The 26,978-nt window shown below is 36.1% G+C and overlaps 1 protein-coding gene across 1 annotated transcript in view; it reads right to left on the bottom strand.

The window, feature by feature from the left end:
• Nucleotides 1–225: 225 nt before the first annotated feature.
• The window catches only part of p3h2 (prolyl 3-hydroxylase 2), a 56,775-nt gene continuing 30,022 nt past the window's right edge, over nt 226–26,978 (bottom strand). The window contains exons 2-15 of the mRNA XM_058760066.1: nt 21,279–21,431; nt 20,972–21,161; nt 16,722–16,853; nt 15,873–16,000; nt 13,378–13,467; nt 10,127–10,167; nt 9,962–10,053; nt 9,478–9,605; nt 9,227–9,322; nt 8,597–8,747; nt 6,513–6,630; nt 6,267–6,342; nt 6,044–6,184; nt 226–1,337 (exon numbers count right to left, since the gene is read on the bottom strand). Coding sequence (XP_058616049.1) covers nt 1,245–1,337; nt 6,044–6,184; nt 6,267–6,342; nt 6,513–6,630; nt 8,597–8,747; nt 9,227–9,322; nt 9,478–9,605; nt 9,962–10,053; nt 10,127–10,167; nt 13,378–13,467; nt 15,873–16,000; nt 16,722–16,853; nt 20,972–21,161; nt 21,279–21,431 — 1,629 coding nt within the window. The 3' untranslated portion in view covers nt 226–1,244. The remainder of the gene's footprint in view (nt 1,338–6,043; nt 6,185–6,266; nt 6,343–6,512; nt 6,631–8,596; nt 8,748–9,226; nt 9,323–9,477; nt 9,606–9,961; nt 10,054–10,126; nt 10,168–13,377; nt 13,468–15,872; nt 16,001–16,721; nt 16,854–20,971; nt 21,162–21,278; nt 21,432–26,978) is intronic.

Raw genomic sequence — 26,978 nt, 5'->3', positions numbered from 1 at the left:
CTGTGTTTTTAAAATAGCATAAATCTCACTTACCTGTAACTAAAAGAAGAAAGATTGTACTGCACAGTTGATTCATGTCCAAGTTGGGCACAGTTCAGAATAATATTGTAACTTGAATGTGCTAAGTATCCAGTTATTCTAGCTGTACAACAGTCTGTTATGCTGACTGATATCACAAACTTAATGTAGCCTATACAAACGTTAGGTGCAAATAAAGGACACAAATAAGAATAATAAAGTCTTTAATTTAAAATACATATCGCAAACATCATTGTGCATTACATACAGTAAAAGCAGACTTAAATACTCATGTAATTAAATATCAGTGAGAAAAAGTGGCTGTCGTCCTTGTTCAAATTCGACAAGAGCTGAGGCAAGTGTGCAAAGCACATTTCAACTACCCACAGAGAGATATGTAACACGAGTCAATGAATTTGAAAGGAAAGGACAATTAATATGCCACATTTAAGTTCAAATTCCTTGAAACAGGAACAAATAGCATCTTTTATTAAAAAGGTTCCTAATATCAAATGCTGACGCTTGCTGTTATAGCAGTCTACGATCAAACTACAGCATAGCTCGAGTCAGTTCATTTGTAAACAGTATAAATTAACTCATCTGAAAGCACTGCGGTGTCACAATGTGAAGGAAACCACAGTCCACCATTAAAACAACTGATAGCTACTGTATGTTAATATCACAGAAGAATATACAGTAAGTATATAACTGTGCAAATCCTCATTTTTCATAGTCTGTTTCGATAGGTAACTTGGATTATGTCTAGTTAAATCAACTTGAATATAAAACACATCTAAAAAGCTATGGATATATGCTGTTGTACAGTGTCAATTCACTCTTTGGTGGTATAAATGCGTTTCATTCAATAAAACCAAAGTCAAACCATACTTTCCTTGATAGAAATTTAAATTATGTTCCCTGTTTCTTTTAAAGTCAACATAAAAGACCCATTTTACTTCCGCAATTTGCTGTAAACAGGATATTACAACAGAAAAGGGATCATGAAAACTCAGTTTTTTTTTACCAGAATAGAAATACCATGGAATAATTTTGAGATGATCAATTGTGAACTGAGATTTTACATGCACACATAATAATAACAACAACAATAAAATTCTCACAAACAGAAACAAAATGTCACACAGTAAAAAAATAAAATCATTCTGATCATTCAATAAATAAGTAATGACGTGAACCCTGTGCTTTCTCTTCCATTGGTTGATGGACTATAACTCGTCTTTTGGGTTTATATGCAGGTCGTTCTCCCACATGTGCTGACTATCAAGGGCTTGCATCACCTCATCAGCTTGAAGCCTCTCCTGCAATTAGATTGAAAATGCATATTTCATCATATTTTAGCACATCACCAGAAGTGTAAAGTATTTGAGTAAATGTAATTAATTACTGTACGTGAGTATCTTCTTGGATACTCTGTAGTTTTACTGAGTATCAAAGACATTTGCAACTTTTATTCTCTACTTCACTACATTTTTGAATGAGTATCTGGTGGTCGATCTTCACTGTTTTCACATTCCATCAGTGAAACCAGAGTATGAAGGTTCAATTAGCATAGCGATCACATATTTCAACCCACACAACATAATGGCAGACATATCAGATTCAAAAAAGGACAAATTGTTGGTGTGTGTCTGGCTGGCGCATCTGTAACCAGGACAGCACTTTTTTGTGGTGTATCGAGAGCCACAGTTTCCAGGGTAATGTTGGCATACTACCACAAAGGATAAACCACATCCTTCAGGAGTAACAGTTGACGTAAGAGGAAGCTATCTGAAAGGGATGTGACCTAGATTGTATCCTAAAAACAAAACCACAGCTCCCCAACTCACTGCAGAATTAAGTGTGCACCTCGACTCGTCAGGAGCTCCACAGAGTCAATATTCATGGTCGGGCTGCTGTAGCCAAACATTTGGTCGCTTGTGCCAATGGCAAAAGTCAGTTTCAGTGGTCCCAGTGCAAATTTTGGACTGTGGATAATGTGAAACGTAATGTTCTCTGATGAGCCCACTTTCACTCTCTTTGTCACATCTGTGGGAGTTACGATATGGAGAAACCCCAAAGAGGCTTACCACCTGGACTGTTGCATGGTTGGTTTTGGCAGCAATATTGTTGCACATCCTAGGCCCACTACTGGTGCTAGACAGGCAACACTACCAAACCATTCTGGGGTGTGCTACATGTGTAACGGTACACAAACATGGTGGTACCTCGGTTTTGATGGCATGGTTTAGTATGGTTTTGGTACAGTAGGGGAAAAAACATCAAACATCATCTTTTTTATACATCAAAACAGTGGTTTACTGAACAAATTGCTCTTTCTTGAAAAAAAAAAATATATATAAAATAAAAAATAAAAAATGTTTTACCTCAGCCTCTGCTCTAAACTAGGGAGTCCTTTAACATTACTATATAAGATTACAATTAACAACAGAGCCCAAACTTAAGCTAAATTTATTTACTATTTATTTTTAAATATATATAATAATCAACACTGAACTTTAAAAAAAAATTGTATGCAAACGTGTAAATTGCACATAAAGCAGTTAAACTAACTTCTAAATTATAACGTTTCTATTTGATGTTGAAATATGACAAAAAATTAGCGCTGTCAAACGATTAATCGCATACAAAATAAAAGTTTTTGTTTACATAATACATGTGTGTGTGCTGTGTATATTTATTTTGTATATATAAATACACAAACGTTCACGTATATATATTTAAGAAAAGTATGTTACATTTGAATATTAAATATATTTATATATAATATAAATTATATAAATATAAATATGTACATGTAAATACATGTAAATATTTTCAAAATATATACTGTATGAGTGTGTATTTATATATAGATAATAAATATACACAGCACACACACACATATTATGTACACAAAAACTTTTATTTTGGATGTGATTAATCGCGATTAATCATTTGACAGCACTACTAAAAATATAATCATTTACACAGTGGCTGTCATAACTTGTTTCATAACAGATTTATTTATTCAATGTACATTAGGCCTAAATAATTAAAGTGGAAGTGAAGCAGTCAGTTAAGTTTACATTATTTAGTAAAGTGATTTCCACTTAGATTAAAAAATATATAGCGAACATGATTAATGTAACCATTTTAAAGAAAAAAGGTTGTTTTGCTTTTGGAGCAATGGCGCCGCCATCTTGCAGTACCACAGCGTGTGACGCCACAGGGTTGGTTGGCTCCGATGGCCAGTGTAGTAATATAAGCATTTCTTTACATTTTGAACGCACAAATGTTATTTTAACACACAAATAATTTGGTTTTCACCATCATTTGGATGAATATTCAACATCAAACTGTCTATATGCTAAGTTTTGATTGCGGTATCCCAAACATTGTTTTCATAATGCGAGGCGCAACTTGATGTAAACGCTTCATTTTATTGTTATTCAGACTATTCAGACATATGCATCACATTGACTGGTTCACCAGTTGTATGTATCATATTTTATGTTCACCTGCGAATACAATTAGCTTTCCTGCTGTTAACAGGCCTTAGTGTTTAACCAATCACCTATCTGAATGATGAGGCCAGCTTCCTCAATAAAGTTTATCATTCTCACGTGTTTTAAAAGCCTTGTCCGTTTAAATATTAGAGTGTTTTAAGCCATTCAAGCATGAGACAGCATGAAACAGATTTCAATGTGGTACTTACACGCTGTGATAGACCTTTTCTGAAAGAGATTTAAATGCGGTACTCACGCGTTGTGATAGATCATTTCTGTTTGCGCCGGAGGCGCCGCATACACACAAAAAGCCACAGCTCGGCTCAGACAGCACGTGAGTACCAAATTGAGCTTTCTTTCACGCCTTCATCAGCAAATGCACACAAAAGCACGTCGGAATGACAGTCTTGAGGAGTATCCATGTAAATGAGTTTTGTTTCCTATCCGCACTTTACGCCAAACCAGACCAGCAGGTTCAAAACTTCTCCAACCCCTAACACTGCTCGGTCCCATCGCGGTATCGACTCAAATGCATAGGCAATTGCATTTATTATGGACTCAACGGTGCTTTCAAGGTCATCTTCCTCCATTTCAAAACAAGCATACTACACTGGCCATCGGAGCGAACCAACCCCGTGACGTCACACGCTGTGGTACTGCAAGATGGCAACGCCCTTGCTCCAAAAGCTATAACAAAATAACCTTTTTTCTTTAAAATGGTTACGTTAATCATGTTTGTTATATGTATATTTTTTTATTAAAATGGAAGTTATTTTCCTAAATAATTTAAACTTGACTGACTGCTTCATTTCCACTTTAAGACATCACTAACAAGTAAAGTATAATGAGTATATAGTCTAAAAATGCTTTAGGCGAAATGCTCTTCTCTAGACTTAATTTCTCAAGCGAACTAATGAGTTGAAGACACCGATGACATGCCTGAGGTAAATGAAATGCTACATGACATTCTGTTTACAAGTTGTTTTATTGACAACTTTCCATGGTTGAAACACTAATTGAGTGATTGCATGAGGCATGAGATGTTCATTCATGTTTATTTTGCGTTAAAACTAGTAACTAAAAGACTGCGCTGCCGTTTGAACCGGAGCGTTTATACAGCGATATGTCATGCCACATCAAAGAGCATCAAAACACCATTTATTGTTTGAATTTCCTGAAAAAAATGTAATGATTTGTTCAGGACATATGCAAACTGAACCGAAAGAACCGTTTTTGGTATGAATACGTGTACCGTTACTCCCCTAATGTGCGTCCAATGGTACAAACATTGCACCCTGGAGGTGGTGTCCTGCATCATGATGATAATACACCAATACGCACAGCAAGACTGGTGACAGTGGTTTGATAAACACAACAGTGACTCTGAACATCTCCCAAGGCCTGCACAGTCACCAGATCTGAATTTTATTGAGCCACTGTGGGGTGTTTTAGAGGATGAAATGTTTTCCTCCACCAGCACCTGGCCAATGTTCTGCAGGAGAAATGACTCAGGACTTGTATTTGTCATTCTCAAGATGAACTGATGCTGTATTGGCAGCAAAATGAGGCCCTGCACCATACTAATGCATTTTAGTGGTCTAAAACCAGGTGTTTCAATTTCATTGTCTTATTACAAATATACTAATAGTAGGCTTTTTTGTCATAATTCAATCTGTAAAAAAGGTTAAAAGTTTTAAATTTAAACATTTTAAATTATTACTATAAAAACCTTTATCTTGGAAGCAAACCAAATCCTTGTCTTCAAAATTCGAGGGAGTATATGTCACAAAAAAACAAAAACAAATTAACAAACAAAAAAACAAAAACCCGATCTGTCTGAACACTTAGTTCCTTTAGAAGTGCAGAACATCTTACTTCCTCCTTATAACCTGACCGCAACTGGGAACCACTGATGTTCAGGCATTTTATTTTTTGTAGGTTTTAGATATCAGAAGTCTGTATTTTACAAGCCATTTTTTCAGTTTGCATAAATGGTCTTTTTGACTAAGGAGGAGGTTTTGTGCTCTTATAGAAGTTTTAATAATACAACGCCCTGTTTATTTCAAAAGATAAAAAAATAAATAAATTATAATATGACCCCTATAACAGTGTACAAGTCATACCAGGTACAGCACAGGTATTCATTCATTTAACGTGGTCAGGGTTCACTGAGATGTGTATCGAAATACTCCAGGTCAAAGGCCTTAGAAACGTGCACATAGTGTATATAAACAAGATGGGCATCATTTTAGTGAATTGTGAGAACAGGAAGTGGTTTTGCGGTTTGACAACACTTCACTGGTGGGTATAACACTTCTTTACAGGTGGCCATATGTGGCTCAAGACTTGTGCTTAATGTACTATGGAAAATTCCGCTTCCTCTTAAATTACATTTTCCAAGTAGACAGAATTTTAGTGACATAAATACAAACATGTCACCATGTTAATATGTCACTGGCATTACTAAAACCTAAACAAAGACTGAGTGCTCTCTATGACAGACAAACACGTTTCCTCACCAGCTCCCTGTAGAGGGGGTCTAAAGTGAACCAGAGCGCAACAGCACACCGCTGCCCCCTAGTGACCGCTCGCACACCGTGTGGATTCTCACCGCCAGACGAAAACCCCACCATCCGCCCGCATCTGGGCTTCACTGAGGCCTGCGACAGAAAAACAGAGTGCTTAAATGCCAAACTCTGCCTGAGATGACAGATGAGCAAAACGACAGTCATTTTTCCTTACAGTGACAGTCTTGGCGTCCATTTCTGTAAAGATGAATTCTCCGCCATCAAAATCGCCATTCAAATACAGCAGGGCACTGAATGACCGAAAAAAAGAGAGAAGAAATATAATTCAAATGAATTGCTTTGTGGAAAACTTTTTTAGTGACTAACAATGATACCTAACCAGGCTCACATTTAGTTTGAGTTACAGCTATTTTGAGTACTCAAGAGGGTTTTGAAGTGGTTTTAACACTTTACTTCTTACCTGTAGTCTCGGTAGGTGTAAGCGGGTGGCTCTTTCCAGCACTCATTCGCTTCTGGGTCCAGAAGACAGTTGTCAGCATGTATTGGGTGACTGAGGTCGTTTCTGTGGTCCTGCTGACCTGATAAAATATATAAATGAAACATTATTAAAAAAGAAAAAAATATATATGAAACATATATGAGGCAATATATTATATAGATGTAATATTATATAAATATATTGATGAATTAAACATTAATATTTAATAATTAACTTAATATTTATGTATCATAAATAAATATATATATATATATATGATGTTAAATATTTGTGTCATATTTCTACATAATATATATTGTTAAATTATATATATTACACTTTCATCCACTAAATGAGCTCATTTTAAATTTGATGCCTGCTACAAGTCTCAAAAAAGTTGGCACGGGGGCAACAAAGGGCTGAAAAAGCAATACATTTTTAAAAGTTACTTGACATCAGGTCTGTAACATGATTAGCTATAAAAGGGATGTCTTAGGGAGGCAGAGTCTCTCAGAAGTAAAGATGGGCAAAGGCTCTCCAATCTGTGAAAGAGTGTGTAAAAAAGATTGTGGAATACTTTAAAAACAACGTTCCTCAATGTCAAATTGCAAAGGCTTTGCAAATCTCATCATCTACAGTGCATAACATCATCAAAAGATTCAGAGAAACTGGAGAAATCTCTGTGCGTAAAGAACAAAGCCGAAGACCTTTGTTGGATGCCCGTGGTCTTCGGGCCCTCAGATGACACTGCATCACTCATCGGCATGATTCTGTCATTGACATTACTAAATGGGCCCAGGAATACTTCCAGAAACCACTGTCAGTAAACACAATCCGTTGTGCCATCTGCAGATGACAACTAAAGCTCTGTCATGCAAAATGGAAGCCATATGCGAACATGGTTCAAAAGCGCCGTCGTTTAAAATGGACTGTTTCAAAGTGGAAAGGTCTTCTATGGTCAGACGAGTCCAAATTTGACATTCTTGTTGGAAATCACGGACGCCGTATCCTTCGGGCTAAAGAGGAGGGAGACCTTCCAGAGTGTTATCAGCGTTCAGTTCAAAAGCCAGCATCTCTCATGGTATGGGGGTGCATAAGCACATACAGTATGGGCAGCTTGCATGTTTTGGAAAGCACTATGAATGCTGAAAGGTATATAAAGGTTTTAGAGCAACATATGCTCTCCGCCAGACGAGGTCTATTTCAGGGAAGGCCTTGTGTATTTCAGCAGGACAATGCAAAACCACATACTGCAGCTATTACAACAGCATGGCTTCGTAGCAGAAGAGTCCGGGTGCTGAATTGACTTGCCTGCAGTCCAGATCTTTCATCTATAGAGAACATTTGGGGCATCATTAAACGAAAAATACGTCAAAGACGACCACAAACTCTTCAGCAGCTGGAAACCTATATCAGGCAAGAATGGGACCAAATTCCAAAATCAAAACTCCAGAAACTCATAACCTTGATGCCCAGACATCTTCAAACTGTTTTGAAAAGAAGAGGAGATGCTACACCATGGTAAATATGCCCCGTCCCAACTATTTTGAGACGTGTAGCAGGCATCAAATTTGAAATGAGCTCATTTTGTGCATACAATTTTACAATTTCTCAGTTTAAACATTTATGTTCTATTGTTAATAAAATGTTGGCTCATGTGATTTGAAATTCTTTTAGTTTATTTTATTCAAATAAAAAAAAAAAACATCCCAACATTTCCGGAATTCAGGTTTTATACAGTATATATATATATATATATATATATGTATATATATATATATATATATATATATATACATACATACAGTATATATGTGTGTGTGTGTGTGTGTGTGTGTGTGTGTGGAGTGGATCAAAAAGTTAATCAAAGTTGTCCTAAGACAAGAACGGGTATTATTTTGGTTTTAGGACAACATTGATGAAAGGTTTTGATCCCCTTCAAATGTAGACTACTAGAGCAAGTATATACATACCTCATGATGCAGCATTATGTGTAGTATATTCTGACTTAAGTAATCAAAATGTGGTTTAATTTGAGGTTGAAACTGAGAGCTGAAGTGACGTACCAGATATGGCGGTCCTACACACTAGATGTGTGTATGAGAAATGCAGAGTAGAGTTTAGCATGAAGTATGACTCAATTATCCGCCTGGCCTTCTCACTGACATCATAAAAGAGGCGGGCACTTTTTAAAGGAACACGTCCATCGTAGCCATACTGCAAAGATAAATAATGAATAATTAATTCTTTTTTTTTTTTTTTAAGATTTATTTTTTCCATTATTGCTTTTTGTGATAGAACAGAGTAGAGGAGACAGGAAGCGAAGTGGGAGAGAGAGGGGGCGGGATAGGAAAAGGTCCTCGAGCCAGGATTCAAACTTGGGATGCCCATAGTGCAACAACGTTTTATGTCTGTGCACTGCCCACAAGACTATCAGCATCGACAAATAATTAATCATTAATGTTATAATATTCATTACTGTTTAATTACTCATGACTTTGTCCAATCAAAAAGTACATAAATCTTAAAAATTTTTAAAATACTGGTAAGAAATATTAAATCAAACTGGACCAATTTACCCAATATTTGTGTGTTACACATTTTTCATGCTGTTAGCTTAGCAAAATGCTAACACTTTATTTTAATATTGGATTTGTGTCGCACTATTCAGTCAGTCTTAAAAACGTAGGTCTTACCTTCAGCGTTTTCAATACTGTCGCCCCTTCGAATTTCTCATTTGGTGTGTGGGGAGACATTTTCCCCTTGTAGCCGTCACCAGCAGCAGTGACAGTCTGTGACAAAGAAATATTGATATAACAACCCGATCAGTCAAAGTACTTAACTGTAAGTTATAGCATATCTGACAGAAAATGAAATAAAATTCTATATAACATGAACTGATTAGTTTTATACTCTGAGAATGGCATAACAGAAGTTAGACTCTCACGTATGCCAGATGTTTGAGCTCAGAGCACTCGTCCTCACTGATGACATCATCAAAAAGCACCCTCTGGCTTCCATTCAGGGTGTCAGAGTTTTGTACAAGCCGTACATTCTCATACAGCAATGGACCTCCTATACACACATACACACGTACACAACCACAAACTTACATTTAATATCCAATACATAGGGTAAAACTTTGTATTTGTGGAATACTAATGGAAATATTACTAATGTGCTGAACCACTATATTGTTTCTACAGTATTCAGTGTAACAGTTCTGCCATTTTTTGTAGCATCTCTGTGATGTGGCATGGTATGGAAAAGAGCTTCATAAAACAGATAATGATAGGATTTTCATGTTTGGGTGGATTATAAATGTAACTTTTCACCTATTTTGGTCCCTCTTGCATTTTGTTCAAGTTGGTTTTGTATCTCGTCTATTACAATATTTTAAGGCTATTTAAAAGTCAGAAACAGTATATCACCTTCTCGCAGCTCTTGTAACGCAGACATTGTGAGATTTCTCTTTGCTGATATTGGCACATAGTCCATCCAGCCATCGGTACCAGAAGGAATCCTAAAGAGACACATTCAAGACATAAGCTCTGAACATTATTATTATGCTTTATTATATTAATGAAAACGCCTACCTGTTAGCATCTTCTCTACCGCCCGAACTGCTCCAGTAGTGCTGAGGGGAAACAACAATTAGAAGCATACATTAAAAACTATACTTATGAAGAGCTATGCCTTTATGATATTTGGCCTTGTTTGATGATCCCACCACAAGGGGGCGATCTAGGCTGGTTGTTTAATCTCAAATCTTACAGGAGCACCTGTTCCCTGTCACAGCTGTTTCAAGACTGAAACATTTCCAAATTCATGTTATGACTCATTCCCAATGTCTACATGGTAGATGTGAACTATTTGATGATATTTGATTCCTCGTACATTTACAAAGCAAACCCTACATTAATATAAACATAGATATTTCATTCTAAAGCAATTGCAATAAGTTTAAAAACAAGAAAACAAACCACTTTTAAACATAAAATGTAAAAGATCATACATTTAAAGGTGGATTATTCCAATCTGCAGCAGCCTTATACCTAAATGCTTTTTCCCAGAAAACATTCTTAACTAAAGGAGTAAGAAAAAAAAAATAAATAAATAAAATGTGCTGAATGTTTTAAGTTATATGAAGAAGAATATAATATCAAATACTGATGCAAACACTTAGGATAATTAAAATGTATTATTGCGAACCTATATGCTTTCTAATATTGAGTGGAGACCATTTAAGTAAATCATACATAATGCAATGGTGTGTATCAAATGAACATCCAATGACAAATCTACACAATTTATTATAGGCTGTAGTAAGAGGCAAAATATTAGTTTTAGTTGTATTCTGATAAACTATATCAGCGTAGTCCAAAAATTGTAATATAAGTTGCAAAGCAAGTTTTTCTTTTTTTTTTCCAAAAGTTAAAAGTAAAACAATTTTAAGACTAATACAATACTCTGGTTCCAAAATTAATATTACTAAGTATACAGGTGCATCTCAATAAATTTGAATGTCGTGGAAAAGTTCATTTATTTCAGTAATTCAACTCAAATTGTTAAACTCGTGTATTAAATAAATTCAGTGCGCACAGACTGAAGTAGTTTAAGTCTTTGGTTATTTTAATTGTGATGATTTTGGCTCACATTTAACAAAAACACACCAATTCACTATATAAACAAATTTGAATACTTCGTAAGACCAATAATAAAAAAAAAACATTTTTAGTGAATTGTTGGCCTTCTGGAAAGTATGTTCATTTACTGTATATGTACTCAATACTTGGTAGGGGCTCCTTTTGCTTTAATTACTGCCTCAATTTGGCGTGGCATGGAGGTGATCAGTTTGGGGCACTGCTGAGGTGGTATGGAAGCCCAGGTTTCTTTGACAGTGGCCTTCAGCTCATCTGCATTTTTTGGTCTCTTGTTCCTCATTTTCCTCTTGACAATACCCCATAGATTCTCTATGGGGTTCAGGTCTGGTGAGTTTGCTGGCCAGTCAAGAACACCAACACCATGGTCATTTAACCAACGTTTGGTGCTTTTGGCAGTGTGGGCAGGTGCCAAGTCCTGCTGGAAAATGAAATCAGCATCTTTAAAAAGCTGGTCAGCAGAAGGAAGCATGAAGTGCTCCAAACTTTCTTGGTAAACGGGTGCAGTGACTTTGGCTTTCAAAAAACACAATGTACCAACACCAGCAGATGACATTGCACCCCAAATCATCACAGAATGTGGAAACTTAACACTGGACTTCAAGCAACTTGGGCTATGAGCTTCTCCACCCTTCCTCCAGACTCTAGGACCTTGGTTTCCCAATGAAATACAAAACTTGCTCTCATCTGAAAAGAGGACTTTGGACCACTGGGCAACAGTCCAGTTCTTCTTCTCCTTAGCCCAGGTAAGACGCCTCTGACATTGTCTGTGGTTCAGGAGAGGCTTAACAAGAGGAATACGACAACTGTAGCCAAATTCTTTGACACGTGTGTGGTGGCTCTTGATGCCTTGACCCCAGCCTCAGTCCATTCCTTGTGAGGTTCACCCAAATTCTTGAATCGATTTTGCTTGACAATCCTCATAAGGCTGCGGTTCTCTCGGTTGTGCATCTTTTTCTTCCACACTTTTTCCTTCCACTCAACTTTCTGTTAACATGCTTGGATACAGCACTCTGTGATCAGCCAGCTTCTTTAGCAATGAATGTTTGTGGCTTACCCTCCTTGTGAAGGGTGTCAATGATTGTCTTCTGGACAACTGTCAGATCAGCAGTCTTCCCCATGATTGTGTAGCCTAGTGAACCAAACTGAGAGACCATTTTGAAGGCTCAGGAAACCTTTGAAGGTGTTTTGAGTTGATTAGCTGATTGGCATGTCACCATATTCTACTTTGTTGAGATAGTGAATTGGTGGGTTTTTGTTAACCAAAATCATCACAATTAAAAGAACCAAAGACTTAAACTACATTTTTACATTTACATTTAGCAGACGCTTTTATCCAAAGCGATTTACATTGTATTCAAGTTACAGTTTTTACATTTGATCAGCTCTTGCTTTCCCTGGGAATCGAACCCATGATCTTGGCATTGCTAGTGCCATGCTCTACTATTTGAGCTACAGGAAACTACTTCAGTCTGTGTGCATTTAATTTATTTAATACACGAGTGTCACAATTTGAGTTGAATTACTGAAATAAATTAACTTTTCCATGACATTCTAATTTATTGAGATGCACCTGTATATTCAATAGGAGGTTTAAAAGAAAGTTCAGGATCCAGTCACAAGCCCAGGTATTTAATTTGATGCAAATATGTGCCATCATTACACATTATTGTTAGATTATTAGATTTTAGTTTAAACATATGCTTTGTACCAAAGATCATGGTATGAGATTTATCTTTATTAAGTAGTAAATTATTAGAATGCAGCCATTCTTGCAAAGCATTAAAATCTGATTGGAGTACATTTTGAATTTGAGTTAAGTGGGGATTTGAAATACAAATGACAGTATTGTCAGCATAAAGATGAACAGAACAGAGTGAAAGAACTAGGTGAAGATCATTAATAAAAACAGAAAAAAAGAAGAGGACCCATTATTGAGCCCTGTGGTACACCTCTTTCTTGAATAAATAAATCGGATTGTTTCCCTTGGATAACCACACATTGGTTTGTTATGTAAATAAGAATTAAACAACAATAAAGAATTTTGAGAAAAAACAACTGCATGCATCTTATCTACTAATAGGTAATGATCCACTAGATCAATGGCCTTCTTAAAAAGACATAGAAAGAAAAAATGACAGACTTGAGCTTTAGAAAACCATTTCTGGCTTGTTTTGTGATCTTACCCCTTCAATATAGGGCACTCCAAGATTGCTGCTGCCGATGAGGAGCAGGTCTAACTCCTGTTTGTGCCGCCTTAGGTACTGTTCAGCTTCCTGAGGCATAAAAAACATAGTGAGACTGATTATATTTCCTACAGGCCATAGGTTATAGATTATGGCCTCCTAAAACATCTTGTCTATGACCCGACAAAATAAAAAGTGACCTTAGGGATGCATGACGTAGTCTCAGTCTAAAATCAAACCCCATTCCACAACCTGTGCGATTTCTCTTGGCTTTCTCCAGGACTTTTTATTAGTAGTCTCTGGCACTCATTTAAAGCAAATTATTATAACTGGAGCTAAGTGTGGTCGAGACCACATGAAATGGCAGCCTTGGTGCCCTTTTTGGGGGAAGAGTCACATTGGTAGCATGTGTGGCTTCGTGTTCTTCGAATGCAAACAGTTCTCAAATTGTTTCAGGGAGCTTTGCGGTGTTTCGGTGAACATCTTTTTACTCAGCTCCCTTTTCGAGAAGACTATGCTGTCAGCACAGTTTCTCAGCAGTGGGTTAACAAGGTCCCAGAGGAACTAGAAATCGGGCAATCAGATGTGGCAGCAAGCCAGATAGATGGAAACACTCTGCAATGGGGTGGAAAAGAATGTACTTGGTTGTTATGAGCTAAGAACTGAGGGATCTTGCAGTGAAAGACGTATACAAGCCCTCTGGCTCTTGACTTACCAAAATCATGTGGCTTTTACAGTGCTAATAGCTTCCAGGCTTTCCAGCGAAAGACTCTTTGGGATGTTTCAAGAGTGCGTGCAGTCACTACTGTACATCTCGAAATCCAAACCCACTAAACACGTGATTATTCCAGTGTGTTTATGCATGCTGGCATCCTGCCAAATTCTGCACTTAGGGAACAGGTCTACTATAGGGATTTCATAATGGATATGGACTGGGAAGATCTGGATCTGTCGAAATGCTGCAAGTGGTGACCCAAGAACTATCAACTTTATGAACTTGAACTTGCTGAATGGGGACTGTAGCTAGTTACTTTAAAGACAAGCATCAAGTAAAGGGAAAATTTGTAAATTGGGTCTATCTCAAGAGACTTTTAGATTGAGAACAATAAATTGAGACCTTGAGATAGTGTTGTAAAAAGTACCGACCTACACTACCTTGAGAACATTAAATGTCTCTATAAACAGTTGGTCAATGGCTCGTAAGTATCAAGCAAATTTTCACTATCTTGACTGTCAAAATGGTTCAATGAAATATGAATGTCCGAGATAAAGAAAAGGAAAAATTATTTATAAAAATGTGCCGTGTTCTTAGAAATTAACTCTTTGTATTCTTACAGTTTAAAAAAAAATTAAACCATTTTCAAGAATTATGTTGTGATGTAAAGGAAGTTACAACAGTTTTTTTTTTTATTGCATGTGATGTACATCTGAGTAAAGCAGATTGAGATTTTTGTCTTAATTTAAAACATGTCATGTGGTGCAACCACATAAAAATACCATTTTTTATTTTGAATACATGTGAGTGTCAGGGTTATTATAGTTAACTAAAACTAAATAGATATGCTACTTGTCTGAATTATGAAGTATGAAAATTACTGAATTACTGAAATAAGAAGTTTTTTACTTGAAATAAAATAAACTTTAATTGAAATAAAATCTTCAGCCAGTTTCCAGGGCATAGCTAAAACTGAAATAAATATTAAAAACTATATAGACATATTAAACAGCAAAACTAATAAAAATTACAAAAAAATGTAAGTCAGGTTGTACCACAGGATTATATATATATATATATATATATATATATATATATATATATGTGTGTGTGTGTGTGTGTGTGTGTGTGTGTACTTTTTAACTCACAATTCATACTTTACTTACTCACAAATGCAAGTTTATATCACACAATTCTGAGGGGAAAAATATGAGAAATTGTGAGAAAAAAGTTGCAATTACTTTTTAAAATCTTTTGTTATTCAGTGGCGAAACAAGCTTCCATGCAAAATACACAACAAAATTGCTAAAACTTTACTTAAAATTAAAAATGAAAACAGAAAATTTATATTAAATCTAATTCAAAATATTAATAAAAACTATACATACATACATATATATATATATATATATATATATATATATATATATATATAATAGTATCTCACTGATACTTACTGACATTGATTTGCTGAACATACACATCTTAATCATTATTTTCAAAAACATTTTTACATTTGTTTTTTTTTATTTCAGTTAAAAATAATTCAGTGTTATTTCAAGTAACTGAACACGAACATGAATTATTCATGAATATACTTTTAGGCACCACATGACATTTTACAACCTGAACTAACCTTGGCTTGCCATTAAAAGGTCAAAATATCTGATATTTTAAGACACCTATTAACCTTTACACAGTCATGAAGGTCTGCAGGGCTCCGCTCTATGACTTAATTTCCTCTTTTAAGTTTTCTGCATCTTGCACTGCCATGTCTCACCTTACGAGGCTGGCCATCATGTCCCAGCACCTCCCTGTAATACTCCACATTCTCAGACATGAACTCTTCACCTTCGTGGAACAACAGGTAGGTCAACCCACACTCCAACGCCTCTTCATTCCTCCCAGCTGAACACATAGAGAAAAGAAACAGCTATTCAGTGTTGATGAAGCCACCAGGGCTCTGTTTCTTGGCTCATCTTGGGAGATTATTCATCCTGTGAGGCTGTCTGATTTTTTGGAGTCATCTTTTCCCACAGTCACGTTTATTTCCTTTTGGAGACCCACATGCTCGGAAACATTTGCATTCCAGGCTAGTGACCACAATGGAACAAACACCACAGGAGTGAGTGAGTGGAAACACACGGCTCTGAGACTTGCTACAGAGACGGCACTCGCACACACACCTGAATGACTTGCCGTTTTATGAACAATAAGCAGTAATACAAAAATATCTCATATCCAAGCACTTTTTCTTGGGGTGGAAGGAAAAGTTCTGCTTTGACATTTCCAAGAAGAAATCAATCAAGTCTGAAATATTTGTCAGAATTTCCCTCTCCTTTAGAGCGAGTAATTTCATGATTAATGAGGTTTTGTCATTTTTAAATTGTTTTCAAGGTGCTTTTAATCTGATTATAATTTCCGCTGACATTTTCTTTCCAATACTGACCAATTCTACATTTTGACTGATGCAAGTCAGTTGTGTTGTAGCCAATATCTTCTATCCTGAGTCCAAGATCCAAGAAGAGAATTGGGGTCAGATACAAAATCAAGCCCAAAGACTTTTACTCCAAGACTGTGAAGGAGAGAACGTTCTTTCATGCTAGTTTTGATATTTATGGAGGTTTACCTTGGAAATAGGCAAATTGCAGGTAGTCGTAATGCAGTGGCAGGTAGTTTTCCACGGGCGACAGGCGCCCGGGGCGCGTGGCCAAGTCTCGGACACACTCGTGCTGACAGTGAAGAACCTGTGTGTAATGATCTGGAAGACAAAGTTCAATATAATTTAGATGAGGGGTCTCAAGTTCAAAATAGCTTGGGGCCACTAGCCAGTTCCAATTCTCCATCTTGAACCAGTTACCAGAAAAAGTTACAACACAAACAGATGTTTGAATTTGACCTATACCATTACATTCATTAAAACAAAGGTTCAAGAATTGGTGTTTTGTAGTGATGCTATAGAAGAACTATTTTGGTTCCTCAGAGAACCTTTCAGTGAATAGTTCTTAAGAGAATAATTTTTTCTTATTGTGAAGACCATTTAATACTCTAAAGAAACTTCTTCCACTATAAAATCTTTTGTGTAATGGAAAGATTCCATTGATGTTACATTCTTAAAAATGAAGGTTTTTTATTAGGGGCTTTCGGACTGGAGGAACCTTTTCATAGTTCCTAGAGCTACAGTATTGTTGGATACACTTTTTGGCATGTTCGCACCACAGGAACTAGGAACAGTTTTAGTTCAAGGAACTCTATTTGGAAGAACTAAATTAGCTCCTACTTCAGAGTTGGGTCTAAACCAGAAATATTGGAACTACCGGTGACATAAGTGTACGCTGATTGGCTAAACGCATATAAAACACCGCCTACCAGGCATTTTTAAAAAGCTGAGTAAAAATATTTACTCCAATAACATGGAAAATATAATGAATATAATGGCATTTAGCAACCTGTTGTCTGCAGTGTTGTCTTCTTTTCTTAACCTCGATTACATGTAACACTGCAAATTGTCATAGGAGATTTAATTCGCGTAAATTGTGCATTTACACTCCATCTCTGTTATCAAGAATCCGACAACACACAACAAAAACTTTGATCACGGTATCCTCCACTCACCGGTTGTTGATGTTTGTAAATGCTGCGAATAAAGACGTCACTGTCGGCCGCTTCAGAGTTCCTGCTGCCGGTACGAAAATGCCTGCAGACTACTTCCTAGAACTGAGGTCTTAAAACTACGCAGTGTGAAAGTGCCTATATTGGTTTCTCAGAGAACCTTTCAGTTAATAGTTCTTAAAGAAAACTATTTTCTCTTATTGTGAAGACTATTTAATAATCTAATGAAACTTTCAATGGATGTTACATTAAGGTGACCAGACGTGCCACTTCCCCGGCCACTTCTCTAAATTGCCTAAAATAACCAGGTTTTGGCTGTTCGTGCAGCTCCGATCGATTGTTGTAAGTACCGCAAGAGCGATTCGAAAGCATGGAACCATCTGCTCATCTGCAACCAATTTCTTTGTACAAAAGGTTATAGTGGGAAAAGGTTCTTTAGATTATAAAAATTTTAAAAATTAAGATAGTAATGTTTCTAAGAACTATTCACTGAAAGGTCATTTGGGGAACTCAGAATAGTTCTTCTATGGCATTGCTGCAAAACCTTTGGAACCTTTATTTTTAAGAGTGTACTTGTGGAAAAACAGAAACAGGGCATCGTGGCGGGATCTTATGGCTTAATAACACACTGTAATTCTGGTTGATGTAGTTAAAAATGTGATCCATGTCTTTTCCCAGAGCGCATGGAGTGAGATCATCTAACTGGGATCAAATCAAAGATGTGCAACCAGAGGTGCTGGTGTATTTCATGCGGACAAGGTTGAAGATTAAATTAGAGAGCTGAGAAGACTTTAAACTCACTTTAAAGGGTTTCATGATGTGGTGGATGGGTAGTAGGCAGATTGAACCCACATGAAAGTGCAAACAGATTCACAAATTAAAAATACGAGTAAGGGCTGCAATCAAAAGAGGGTTTAACAGGCGTATTATGGGATGGAGAGGCTATTTGTTGAAATTTTTCTGTTAGTCTATTTGTGTATTCACAAAGGCATATAACTAGCTCTTGACTTCTTTTGTAATCATAACAATGATAGCCTAGAAACCATGAAAATCATGAAGATGACCAACCCATCTGCTTTAAAAGACCTTTTGTTAATACTGCAGAAAATGATTCATGTCAATGCATACCGAAAAGTGTCCAATCCCACAATCCCTAAACAATGTCTCCATTCTAACAAAAACATATATACACATACGCTCTCAGATCCTTTAATGTGCACAAACACACCCAATGGACAGAACATGTCAGTGACATCATTCTGAATATTTTCCAGGGATTCCTTGCTGAACTCTGAGACATGCCATCATGCACAAAACCCCCTGAAGCTAATGTCAGAAACACTGATGACTCCTGTGAAGAGCAAGTCCCCTCACGACTGGCCAATTCTTCACATTTAGGCCATAAACAGATGTCAATCATGCAACAGTCTTTCACATCCTTCCTTAATCAGTACAATGCTGTCAGCAATAATTAAGAACCATTATGGCAGCTAAATAGCATGCATTGTTTTGGAAGGCAAATGTTAGGGGGATGTTATGACATAAGTGTTAGTGAATTACGACTCCCTGTTTGACTTACATGGACTTTCACATGGCTAAAAGATGTCAGTTAGTTATATTAGCTTTATTTGGTGCCTATTATGCAACTATTACAGCAATTTTACTGAAATGTGACAGCCTAAACTGAAAGCAGTTAAAAACTAGCATTGTGAGATCTGTATCAACAACTATGAATATGGTGAATGAAAATATGTGGTAAATGAAATCTACCAATGGTGTCTTTAGGTTTTTTTTTTTTTATGTTTTGCAAGAAGTCTCTTTGCACACCAGTGCAGTAATTATTTGATCAAAAATACAGTAAAAATATTAATATTGTGAAATATCATTAGTTTGAAATAGCTGTTTTCTACAGTAGTCAACATTTGAAGTGGATCAAAAAAGTTACTCAAAGCTGTCCTAAGACAAGAACGGGTATTGTTTTGGTTTTAGCACAACTTTGATGAAAGGTTTTGATCCTCTTCAAGTGTTGACTACTGTATTTAAATATATTTTAAAATGTAATTTATTTCTATAATCAAAGCTGAAATTTCAGCATCATTACTCCAGTCTTCAGTGTCACATGATTCTTTAGAAATAATTCTAATATGCTGGCTTTTTTTTCTGCTCACACTTCTTATTATTATCAGTTTTGAAAATAGTTGTGCTGATTAATATTTTTGTGGGAACCATGATACACTTTCAGGATTATTTGAAAAAATAAAAAATGTTTATTAGAAAATATAAATATTTTCTTTACTGTTACTTTTGATCAATTTATTGCATCCTTACTGATTTATAAAAAAAAATGTATTTAAAAATATACCCTACTGTTCCCAAACTTTTGAAAGATAGCGCTTTTAAACAATAAGTCATTAGAATATGTGAGGATGATACAAAATGATCAGCTTGTTTGGGTTTATTTTGAGAAAATGACCAGCTAAGTACAAATTATCCCTTAATGTTGACTGTTTGTGATCACCAAGCAACATACTTGCCACTAATTAAAATAGAATTAATTTGATGTGCGATCACAGGTGTGTATAATAAACACTGAAAAACTAAACATTAATTTAAAACTAAATGCATTAAATATACATAGTCACTTCATATTAGCATTAAATGGTTATCTTTTTTAAAAATTAGGTTAGCTGGACTTCGTGTGGCCTGCTGAATTTCAAACAGTAGTCTGGTTTTGAGCAGGAATGCAATCCAGACAAAACATGGCTCATGTTATGAATGCTTAACAGACATAAGCTAGTTGTCCCCGTGCAACTTCACAGGCTGAAGTTAAAAACGAGCAGCTTCTGTATTGATAAATAATAAATCATAAAAGTGGATTCAGCTTTGATCCAAAGAAGCTTTTCAAATTGTAAGTTTTATGTTCAAAACACTGTATAGGGCAGCCGTATATCACACTCTTTGAAGCTGTTCATTGTTGTACTATCATGAACTACCTGTCAAGTTCACAACAATAACAGATTGTACTTCAAACTTAGGTCAAACATTTGTGTCTCTTGCCTACTCAGAAATGACTTACATAGAGGTCATAGAACGGGAAGATCTCCATTTCTGGAAACACAAATAGCTCAGAAACATGATATCCACAACAGAAAGTCCCAAAGAACCACTTGAGAACGGAAAATTCCCAGACCCTTCTCAAGACCACAGATAATCGCTTTAACACATTAGGAGGAAGCAGAAAAGCTCTGAGTACGAAAGCATCTGTACCTGAGATTAGCTCGTAGAGGTTGTATTTGTACAAGACGTGTTTCTGCTCCTCGAAGTGCTGCGGCCCTTCACAGAGGGCCCGACACTCCATATCGGCACGGTAATACTCAGTCAGAGCCTCTTCAAAGAGCGTCACGGACTCTTCATAGTTGCCTTTGTCGTAGAGCTTCACCCCAGCAAAGAAGGTTTTCTGTAAATAGAAAGACGGACTTTGTTTTGCTGAACTTGGTGTTCTGGCTTTGTAGGGTGTCCGTGAAGGTTCAAGAAGCATTAAGTAGTGCCATAATTGGGGTCGGCAGTAACTCACCTGGTGTGGGCGGGATTCCCGGTCAATAAAGTCTTCCTCTTTTACACCTTTCTGGGCTTTGTACTGCTCCAGGTCCTCTCCCATTTCCACATGCTCAGGGTTGGCCTGGAAATATGTATGAGCAGCAGATGCAGCTTTGTCCAGTTGCCCGAGCTTTTGTGAAGGGAAACAGAACAGAATCATTTGAAAAAATGAACTTTGGAGGCACTCTCTTAACACATTTTTGAGTTTTACAGCCCAAATATTGAGAAATTACATTGCAAGTATGTCAAATTAAGTTGTAATTGCGAGATCAAGTCTCATAAATGCAGTTGTATGTAAGAAAATTACCACACCATATGTGTAATACCATCTTTAAACAAATCATTATCAGAGATAATAGAAATTGTTGAAAAAAATCAAATAAAATAGTGTTGAAGAACATAGTATAGCCAATTTGGACAAGCATAGAAATTCATTCTGGTCTGAACTGGTCTTTTCAGCAGGGAAGCTCCTTTTTTTCTCTGAAAGGGATTACAAATTTGAATAAATAAACCAGAGACTGTTTAAATCATAATTCCAATGAATTCTGCTTTATCATTGGAGGAAAAAATGTCAAAACAAGTTCACGGAAGCCGTCAGCTGTTATTTTTCGGGCCTTTATGAATTGCAGACCTCAATCTGTTCTGCAGATCTTGGATTGGCATCGGTTTCTTTAATCATTACTAGGAACAACATATTGGACGAAAAAAGAACTCTGTTTTATGTTTATACAAAATAACTTGCGCATTGCAAAAATGATGACAATGTTGATGATTCGCAGAAAAAAAACACATTAGCAAGAATCGCATGGGTCTTCTGGAGTTTGCCACCACAAATCACAAAACACACGAAGGCTATCAGCATCAAGACTTCCAGGTCCAAACAGATTACGATTTAATTACGACTGAATACCAAAGCTTTAGTTTTCAACAAAACGTCCTTAAATACACAAACTTACAACAAACAAGTTCCATGCATCACATAGAATGGTGCTTCATCATTCTTTTTGAAGCATCCTTTGGTCACTATTTGCTTTTGTTGTATGTAAGAGCAGCTTAAACATTTGTAATGTCAAAAGCTGAATAAATAAGCTTTCCACTTATGTATGGTGTGTTATGATAGGACAATATTTGGCTGAGATACAACTATCTGAAAATCTGGAATCTGAGGGTGCAAAAAAAATAAAAATACTGAGAAAATCGCCTTTAAAGTTGTCCAAATGAAGTATTTATGAATGCAATATTACAAGTTACAAATAATTTTGATATATTTATGGTAGAAATTTACAAAATATCTTCATGGAACATGATCTTTACTTAATAAATTAATGGTTTTTGGTATAAAAGAAAAATCGATAATTTTGACCCATACAATGTACTGTTGGCTATTGCTACAAATGAAGAGCTCATTTGCAAAAACGATAAACGGCACTTTAAAAAAAAAAAAAAAAAGTGCATTATTCTCCACATATAGCGTGACCTGAACCCTAAACACGTTTTGTCAAAAAAGCCGGTACTGTCCACTTTCAAGGCATCGCAAGTTCACGTTTTACTGCAGAAGCCGACAAGCGCCCTTGTTGTTTTTGAACAGAAGTCGATAAGTCCATTCTAGCGAATCAGTGCGCTGTATTCAGGTCAGGTGACAAGGCTACTTTCATTTTGAAAAGACGTGCTAGCTGAGAGGAGTATCGTCAAAGCTGACTAAAAGCGATCGAGGATTGATAATTTCGACGAACTTGATGAACCTGTGATATCTTATTCAGGGCAAAAAATAAAAATAAAAGCTGAAACATTTTCACGGAGCCTTGCAAAAGCAGCGTGTTACAATGGTGAGGGAAAACCTCTGTGTATTGCGTGGAATCACATCCATTCAGTCTAGAATCACAACGTTTGTCAGGCATTTACATTGTCATCTGAGGAGATTACAAAGATTAAACTAGTGTTTTCTTAAACTCTAAAACATGAAATGTGGAGTTATCTGCTTTTGCCAAAATACGACTGTTGGAGTTGTCTGCTTTTGCTATAAAACAAACCTTTACTATGTAAAAAAAACAAACAAACATACTTTCAATTAACTTTAATTTTGTAAATTACCTGTATTTGTTTAAATTATTATTACTTAATCAAAACAACCCAACTGCAGTTTGATTGATATTACTTGGAATGCGCAATAAAAATCGGTTTTTGACTTAAGACTGGTTTTGTGGTCCAGGGTTACAAATATCTTTTGTGCTCATGAGAAGAAAGTTATACAAGCTTGCAAAGACATGAAGAACTTCCATAGAACCATGAAGAACATCCATGGAATCTTTACATTGTAGAAAAGGTTATTTACAGTGGAAAAAGTTCTTTAGAATGAAATATTCTTCACACTAAGCAAAAATGGTTCCCCCGAAAGGTTCTTTTTCTTTTGCATCGCTACAAAAAACACCCTCTGAAACCTATATTTTAAAGAGTGTAGGACAATGTTATGGAGCTTCTGATGTCTCCAGATACAACCATGGACCATTGCACAGTGGAAAAGATGATCCCGAATCATCCGCCTCTTTTTTTTTTTTTTCTTTTTTTTTCCTTGTCTTTTGCGACTCAGCCAAGGTTTAGTCTTTTATGTTAGGGAATGAGGCAGGGAGGCTGGAGGCTTAAGAGGATATGCTTGGTTACCTCTGAAAGGCCAAAGAGCAAACCGGCGTCGACTGCATTCCTGTGTCTTCTATCTACCACCCCCTCATCCACACACACCCCCACACAGCCTTGTGTCCCAGCTGCGAATGGATCGCAAAGACCCTGATTGGATATACAGTAGGGGGTATTTTTGTATCCCGTCCAAATGCTGACCTGTCCGATTTTCTTCTAAAGCAGGTCAGATTCCAAGAGCTGAAGCCAAAATGCGACTTGGCCCCTCAAATCTGACTGTTATGTTCAGTCACCTGGCATGTTTATCACATGCGCTACAGTAGCGTATCAAAAAATCCTCATGCCCTGACAAATCCTGTACTCGTCACAGAACAGTGACAAAAGAGGTTACTGGAAAACGGCCCAGCTAGACACAAAAGCTCAAACACAGCTGGGATTTAGTCCAGCTGGGTGCATTGTCTGCTCACATTCACACATCTCATGCAGCCGTTTTCTCAATTTTATTTACCAAAAACACAACAGTTATGAGACTTCAAAACTGCAAAATTTAGTGGCATTTATGTGTGTTTGATGTTCCTGTATAAAACTGTTGCCTCAGAAATCTTCGTAATGTTTGACTCTGCTGAAAATGTTTACAACCATCATATATTAGGTAAATGAATGTTTGGAAGCAGCTGGTTTTCTTTGCGATGTAATAACTTCCTGTGCTTTAAACCAGAACTGTTAGTAGTTAAGTTCCTTCAGGCCTTGTGGACACTGCAAAACACAAGTTTTTGCCATGCACACATTTAAAGACTTTTCTGATGAGTGTTATTGTGCACATTTTACACATTTAACAGCAAATTAGGTACATATTACAAGGTTATTCCGCTGGTATAAGTTATTTTATGAAATGCCATGTTCTGTTGGTATAACCTAACACAATATAACATAACCTAACATCCAACCTAAAATATAACCTAAAACATATAAGCTAAGCTAACTTAACCTAAGATCCAACCTACAGTAACATAACATAACTTTAACATATAACCTAACGTAACATGCAACATAACATAACCTAACCTAACATCCAACCTACAGTAACATAACATAACTTAACATATAACCTAACATAACCTATATCATAAGCTAACCTAACATAACCTAAAATCCAGCCAACAGTAACATAACATATATAACCTAACATAATATGCAGCCCAACATAACATAAGCTAACCTAACCTAACATCCAACCTAAAATATAACCTATTACATTCAAGCTAAGCTAACTTAACCTAATATCCAACCTACAGTAACCTAACATAACATGCAACCTAACCTATCACATATAAGCTAACCTAACCTAAACTTACATCCAACCTACAATAGCATAGTATAATCAAACATATATCCCATAACATAACATATAAACTAACCTAACATATAACTGGACACAACGTAACCAATAACATAATAGCTAACATAACCTAACATCCAACCCAACATAACCTAATGTACAAGCTACACAATAATTAAGCTGTAAACTAAATAGCTAACCTCAGTTACGATTTGGGGCCTTTTGTTGTAGACTTTGGCTTAATTAGCATGACTGAATATTATATCTAAACAAAGACCTGAGTCTCACTGACCTTGCCAACGAGTGCTGTGAAGACATATTTTAATTCACTTCTAAATTACTCCAACAGATGGTTTCACAGCTGAGATGCTCATTTCACACACACTTACACACAAATCCACAGTGTTGACTTTACCAGATATTCTCAGCAAACCCATTACATCAAAAATTTAGTATGTGTAAAAACGATTTTCCCTTCATTTTATGTCAAACGGATACACCCCCACAGACAAACAGAGCACACAACACTTTGAAAAAAGTAAAATTCAAACTAGTAGTTTGTTCCTAATAGCATAAACAGTCTTCAGCTAACATTTGTGCCTTTTGGGTAAATATTTTCCAGAGAGAGAGCACCTGTGGCCCTCATAACTGCTCTTTAATATACACCACCACCAGTTTTTTTTTTCACCCTGCATCTCCAGCCAGAGTTTACAAACCATTTACTAACTGGCTGTAAAAAAGAAAAAAAGAAAAAACATCCCGTTTGATGTGGGATAAAGTCATAGCCAAGACAAGCCCCCATTTTTTTTTTTTTAAGTTGAAGAAGGCCAAGAATGTCAACAACATTTTGATGAGACTGTAGATGCTTTCATGTTCTGAGAAAACCATGTTTGGTAGAATCTAGAGATTAACTACAAACATTCTTCAGCTTCAGCTTTAAACAGTGTTTTTAGGTGTAAACAAGGAAAGAAAGCATCTATTAATGTGCTTTTCTTGGATTAAGTAAACTACACTAAAATCTATCAAATTGATTTATTCATTTAGAAGATGCATTCATCCAGTGACTTACAAAATGGGAAATCACAATCAATTTGTAATTTAAGCTAATAATAATGTAACTATGAAAATATAAGCCTTTACTGAGCACTTTTTTTTTTTTTTTTGCTTGTATCAATAATACATAAAGCTTAATTTTGTCCATAATGTAGCAAACAAAGACTTATTATTTAATGTGTAATCTAAGGATAAACTAATCTGTAACTAATAAATCCAGTGCGCTTTATATTGAAGCAGTGATATTGACTTCAAGCTGAAAACTGCTCTGGTTTCACTCAACACTAAGCAATAGAGAAACCACAAGAATCTGTGCAAATGCACTAAACTCCCTATATTAAATCCAGTGTGTTTACAAGTGGGGTCACTTTAGATAGCTGTGTCCGTTTTTTACACTTCACTTCCAATCATTTCCAATTTCCATCTTAAACTTGAGTTTGGATTTTAGTAAATTTACCTAGCAAAATTAACCTAGTAATGATAATAAGGAATAGTGGGAGTTACGTCAAGCAAGTCCAGTTTTACAAACCATAACCTCAAGTGAAAATATTTGTTTAAAACAAGTAAAGCTATTTTAAACAGTATGTTTCCCCCAGTAAACCATAATGTAAACTCCGAAGAATCTTATAGACAAAGTAGGAAGAATTGCTTGTT

This window comes from Onychostoma macrolepis, chromosome 22 (assembly GCF_012432095.1).
Source record: "Onychostoma macrolepis isolate SWU-2019 chromosome 22, ASM1243209v1, whole genome shotgun sequence".
NCBI classification, from domain to species: domain Eukaryota; kingdom Metazoa; phylum Chordata; class Actinopteri; order Cypriniformes; family Cyprinidae; genus Onychostoma; species Onychostoma macrolepis.
The sequence above is the reverse complement of the archived record's forward strand: the minus strand, read 5'-3'. Positions and strand labels throughout refer to the sequence as shown.